Below are 6,000 nucleotides of genomic sequence, written 5' to 3'. Positions count from 1 at the left end.
TAGAGGCTATGAGGAAATGTGAATTTATTTAAACTCCCAAAAGGGAAGAGGTATAGAAATGACATAACAGAGATATCCTACGAGGTGCTTTGGTACCCAGCATGCCTTGAAAACAGAACCCCCTAATTCTTCAGGGGGTGCTTGTATGTGTGACACAGTGGGATGAGGGTTCAGTTTTAAGTTCAGTCCATTACAGGCTTTTCCAAAGCAACATAGATCTGCTTATAAAATGTAAATCTATAAGGAAATAAGGATTCTATATACAGAATCTCAGCTTACATACAACTTTACTTTTTGGATAGTTTTTATGGCAAGAAAGCTATGTTTTAACCACTTCTAACAGATTAACTACTGTAAATTCAGCACTTTCTAACAATCCTTGGGTCAAAATAACTTTAATCACAGAATTAGAAGTGTTTTAAGCTACACTATGTTTTCTGAAACAGTTAAAAGACTCTTGGGTCATTTGCCATTTTTACAGGGTGCTGTAAATACGCTTAATGGCATCGGCTTCTTCTTTATCAAGGATGCCTTTCTCCACATAAGCATCAGCTTGTTGGTTGATGAAGTCCCTCATCTTTGAAAGGTCATAATCTGGAAAATATCATTAGAGTATCATGAGCAAAGATAAGGAAAGCACAGCCCATTACAGTGATTACCATTAACGAAGAAGCATCTTGTAGAACATCATTACCATGCCCTGTCTTTCACGTTGGAAGGCATTTTAGTTCTTGGCATTTGTGCTGTAGTTTGCAGCTTCAAATCATGTTTACACGCATTATGTTATCCCACCTGCTCTTCATCACAACTTTTCGAGGTGTTCAGGTGGGGAGAACAGCCCTCATTTGACCAGAGAGGGAACAGGCTCATAAACCAGGCCTTGGCAGACTTTAATATTTATACCAATCACCTGGGGCTTTTGGAAAGTTGCAAATGTGTATTCAGTAGGCCTGAGGTGGTGCCCCAGATTCTGCATTTTAAACGAGGTCCAGGAGATGTTGATGCTGCTGGCTCAGGAAACACACTTGGGGTAACAAGACCCTAAAGCTTAAGTGCCTTATGCAAGGTCATGCCGCTAGTAAAAGTTATAATCAGAACCAGGTGTTCTGACTTGAACTTGTTACACTGGTTAAGCCCATGTTGCCGTGACAACCCACTTTTTTTTCCCCCGCATTAAGAATTACCTTGATTTTCATGTTGTTTGAATTACATGCATGGAGTGAAAAACGAAACCATAACCTCTTTGTGGTTCCTCTGTCCGACTTAAACAAAAAAGTTAGGTAAACCATTGAACCGTCCACAAAAAACAAAGAGATCCTCAACCAAGTAAGGAGGGGGCTGGTGGCATCTTTCTGAAGGCTTGAAAAAAACCCCACATCTTCCCTTGATTCTTTAAGTGTTATATGCTTATTGTTTTAAAATATGGAAAATACAGAAACATGAAAATAAAATTTAAATCACCTGAATTCTATTAATCATTGATAACCAGAGTGGATATTTTGTTCTGTTTCCTTTTAGCTTTTGGATGTATCTTTCTCAACACAGTTATGATCACAGGGTACATTCAACCTTATACCTAATTCCTTGCACTCAGTTTACACAGTGAGCATTGATATTCCTCAGAAACACCATTTTTAGTGGCTACATACATCCTATGGAGGAGAAAGGAGAGAGGGGGATACAAAAGCTCAGAGCATTCTATGGCCACCTTTAGCTACCCTGAATAGAAGCTGAACCTGGGTCACTCGGGCATCTTTAAGCCCCTGCATGAAAGGAAAACCAGACTTGAAGGACCTCTGTACAAGCACCAGGTGTTTATCATACCGTGGTGAGCTGAGGTTCAGAGAGAGGTTGTTTTCTCTCCACCCAGGAGGGCATTTGCTCCTTTCAGTTTGGGCTCGGCCATGAGGATTGAAGTGAGAACTCCCAGCCCTGGACACTTTACAGCCATCATCTTATTTGCTCCTCACAAAACCCCATGAGGAAAGCATTACTGTCCCCGTTTCAGAGATGAAGAAACAGGACAGAGGAGGTAAGTCACTTGCTCCGGTCATCATAGAGTCAGGTTCTGAATTCAGGTCTGTCTGTAGTCACTGCTTTGACCACTCTACGGCCTTGAGGTAGTGAATATGAAGCATCTAACAGAACAATGTGCAGAACATTCAATAAGTGTTTGAAGGCTCAGTTTTGTTTTGGTGGTTGACTTTCCCTCTGTCTCAGGCGCAAGTTAGAGAATCAAGCTGAGTGTACATTCTGTGTGCACCTCCCAAGCTGATTCCTGACTGACTCATAGGGCACAAAGAGGCACTTTTTTTTTTTTTTGCGGTACGCGGGCCTCTCACTGTTGTGGCCTCTCCCATTGCGGAGCACAGGCTCCGGACGCGCAGGCCCAGTGGCCATGGCTCGTGGGCCCAGCCGCTCCGCGGCATGTGGGATCTTCCCGGACTGGGGCACGAACCCGTATCCTCTGCATCGGCAGGCAGACTCTCAACCACTGCGCCACCAGGGAAGCCCGAGAGGCACCTTTTAATCATCATCGGTTCTTCAGAATCGGTTCTCGGTCAATGTCTTTAGTGGGACAGAAGGCAGACTGCCCCAAACAGCTGTGAAGTGGTCCAGGTGATTTGAATGGACAAACGGGAAAATATTTGGCTTTCTTTTGAAATGGAAAAGTGGTCTCTTGATGGCATGGCTGTCACTGTGTGCCATGGGAAAACTGCCATGGTGCAGAGGAAAGGCCATTGGAGTCTATCCCAGCTCTGCCCTAGCTGGCTGAGTACACTAGGAGTAGCTAACTTGCTACTTAAAGGAGGTTTTAAGGCTGTAAGGCTCAAAAGAGATAAGGGCTGTAATTCACTTTTCTAAAAGTACAAACTTTCTTTTTAAGGCTCCATAAGATTCCATCATCTTCCTCACTGTCACATCACATGGACTTCCCTTTCCTGGATTTGGGAAGGAGATTCAGGTCACCCAGGCCCCTGTCAAGCAAAGGGCATCTGCAGAGGTTAAGGAAGGTCAGAACTAATACTAAGACTTCCTGCTCCCACAGCTGCAGAAGCTGTATGGCTCTAGGACTGGGTCCCCACAGGCTTTGAGAGATTGCCCAAGTCAGGCAGAGCACATACGAAGGCACTGGAAGAAGAGCTCTCTGTTTCTGCCTTCAGAAGGGTGAACTGCATGTCACCCTCACTTCCTGGAGGCAGAAGGGAGCCTCATACCCACCACTGTCATTCGGAAGCTTGCTCACAGAGCCTTCAATATGCATGCACTAGGGTTCCATGATTTACTAGGTTGGTCGTTTCTGGAAATGGAAGACTGAATTGCAGGATGTTGCTGATTATGACCAGGAGTCAGATTCATGTGTTAGTAAGTGAAAGAAATAACATAAATACTCTAAATGGTTGGTCCCTACAATTTACATTGGTTTCAGAATGCATTTTGGTACATACTGTATTACACTGATTCTAAGATAAACTTAAAAAAATTTTTAAAGTCTTTGCCATAATTGATGGCATGTTCTAATTTTTCTTCTGTAGTGGTACATGAAACAATGGTGCATTTTTCAATCAATGACAGATTTGATGAAATATGGTTCATGTGAACTTTAATGGAGCTGATAGCGCAGAAATTCATATCATTTTGAACCAAATAAAGTATGTGTGAAGACCTCATAATTGTTTCCATCTCACTCAACTTGTATGATCACAGGCTAAAGGGGTGCTGAAAATACATACCTGTTGCTCCCACTGTGTTCTATCTCATTGGTTTTCAAACTTGGTTGCACAGTGGAATCATGAAAGTTTAAAAAATACTGAGCCTGGGTCCTGCCCCTCAAGTTTGATTTAGTGGTCTTGTGGGCATTAGGATATTTGGAAGCTCCACAGGTGATTTGAATGCATTTTCAAGTGTGAAAAGCACTGCTAATCTCATTTTAAAAGCATCACTTCGCAACTGCTCTGGCCAGACACCTGGGAATCATACTAGAATCCTCTCTCCACATAGCTCTTGAGCCTCTCCCTTCTTCTTTATTTCCTCTGCTTTGCCTTGGTTTAAGCCGCATTACATCTGCTCCAGATCCTTACTTCCTATTTCTCACCTGGCTTCTGGGGTTTTATTTTTTTATTCTTATTTTTATTTTTTTGCTGTACGCGGGCCTCTCACTGCTGTGGCCTCTCCCGTTGCGGAACACAGGCTCTGGACGCGCAGGCTCAGCGGCCGTGGCTTACAGGCCCAGCCGCTCCGCGGCATGTGGGATCTTCCCAGACCGGGGCACGAACCTGTGTCCCCTGCATCGGCAGGCGGACTCTCAACCACTGTGGCACCAGAGAAGCCCTGGGGTTTTATTTTTTCAATCTGTAACCATACTGCTGCCAGAGAGATTTCTCAGTCCTTAACCTAATTAAGCCCTAATTTTAAGCCCTTGGGCTAAAATTAACCTCCTTTGCAGGGTGCACAAGCCTCCTCCTGACTTGGCCGCTGCCCACCTCCCCAGCCCTGTCTGCAGACCTCAGTGCTCCTGAAAAACTGGCTCCAGTTCCTGTAATGCATCACTCTGTTTTGTCCCTTCATGTCTTTGCACCAGTGTTCCCTCTGCCTCTATCTCTCCTCACTCGTAAATTCTTCCTTGCCTTTCCAGCAAAGGCTTTCCTGCAGCTCTTTCTCCCGATGTAAGGAGATGTGCCCCCTCCTCTCACCTCCTTTGCAGCACCATGTTATCTGTGTTAGCCCTGAGCAGTGCCCACCGGAGGTTTATTGATGGTGTGAGCAACCTGGCAGGGGGTGAGGGGCTGCATCTTATGGTCCTTCACATCTCTTACACTCAGAACGGAGTCTGGTTCTGTGTTTTGTTTTCACTAAGTGAGCGACTACCTTCGTGACTGCAGGGTGCACCTAATACGTGCTCAGGAAACGTCTTTGTTTAAGATACTCCAAGAGAAGGGGGGCGGGTGGGTACACAAAACAAGATTGGCAAAACGTTGATAATTATTGAAGGTGGGTGATGGATGCATGGTAATTCATTATACTGTTCTCTCTGCTCCTGTTTGACATTTTTTATAATAAAATGGAAAAGAAAAGAAAATGCCTTTGCTTGAAAGGCTGATTTGAAAAATAAGAGAAATGGAGGTCTATTCCCTTCCGCATCTGAGAAGCACCTAGAGTCTTTTGGGCCCCGAGAGGGGACTTTAGCCTACTTGGATTGTGGGAATCTTTTTTTTTTTTTTTTTTTGGCGGTACGCGGGCCTCTCGCTGTTGTGGCCTCTCCCGTTGCGGAGCACAGGCTCCAGACGCGCGGGCTCAGCGGCCATGGCTCACGGGCCCAGCCACTCCCCGGCATGTGGGATCTTCCCAGACCGGGGCACGAACCCGTGTCCCCTGCATCGGCAGGCGGACTCTCAACCACTGTGCCACCAGGGAAGCCCAATTGTGGGAATCTTTAATAAGAGCTCTTGGGAATTCCCTGGCAGTCTAGTGGTTAGGACTCCATGCTTTCACTGCTGTGGGCCGGGGTTCAATCCCTGGTCGGGGAACTAAGATCCCACAAGCTGCTCGGCCAAAATAAAATAAAATAATAAAAAATAAGAGCTCCTGACAAATTGGGGAACTTTGCAATTTATAACAACACTAATTCCTTACCTTCTTTATTTTCTTTTTTGTTGTGTTTCTTCAACCATTCAATATTTTTTCTAATGGCTTCCAAATAGGCTTCTGTTTTCCCTGGAAAAGGCAAGAGAAACCATATTAAACACTCATAAAAATATCACTGCATCCCTTTTTAAAGACCACACTTATGTTTGAGACCATGAACAAATATTGGACTTATCAAGCACTTGGTGGGGACCATCCCTAAGTAGGTGGTGTGCATATTTCTGTGGGTGGGTGGGATAAGAGTCCAGGAGGCAGGTCCAGGCTGGCAATGTCAAGAGGCCATTATCCCCCAACACAAATAAATACAGTTTGATGTCCTGGCAGAGAAGAGTTTTGATTCAGTTCACTGGATGG

The 6,000-nt window shown here is 44.8% G+C and overlaps 1 protein-coding gene across 2 annotated transcripts in view; it reads right to left on the bottom strand.

The window, feature by feature from the left end:
* Nucleotides 1–6,000, bottom strand: part of SCG3 (secretogranin III) — a 38,710-nt gene continuing 32,710 nt past the window's right edge. Inside the window, exons 11-12 of one of the 2 annotated variants that reach the window (XM_029238441.1) lie at nucleotides 5,635–5,715; nucleotides 1–594 (exon numbers count right to left, since the gene is read on the bottom strand). In XM_029238441.1, coding sequence (XP_029094274.1) covers nucleotides 476–594; nucleotides 5,635–5,715 — 200 coding nt within the window. In that variant the 3' untranslated portion in view covers nucleotides 1–475. The remainder of the gene's footprint in view (nucleotides 595–5,634; nucleotides 5,716–6,000) is intronic. The other variant, XM_029238442.1, reaches the window with a different exon arrangement.

The sequence above is a fragment of the Monodon monoceros genome, unplaced genomic scaffold (genome assembly GCF_005190385.1).
Source record: "Monodon monoceros isolate NGI ecotype Baffin Bay Population unplaced genomic scaffold, NGI_Narwhal_1 Super_Scaffold_21, whole genome shotgun sequence".
Classification (NCBI taxonomy): Eukaryota; Metazoa; Chordata; class Mammalia; order Artiodactyla; family Monodontidae; genus Monodon; species Monodon monoceros.
Note: the sequence above shows the minus strand (reverse complement) of the source record. Positions and strands in the feature narration are given on the sequence as shown.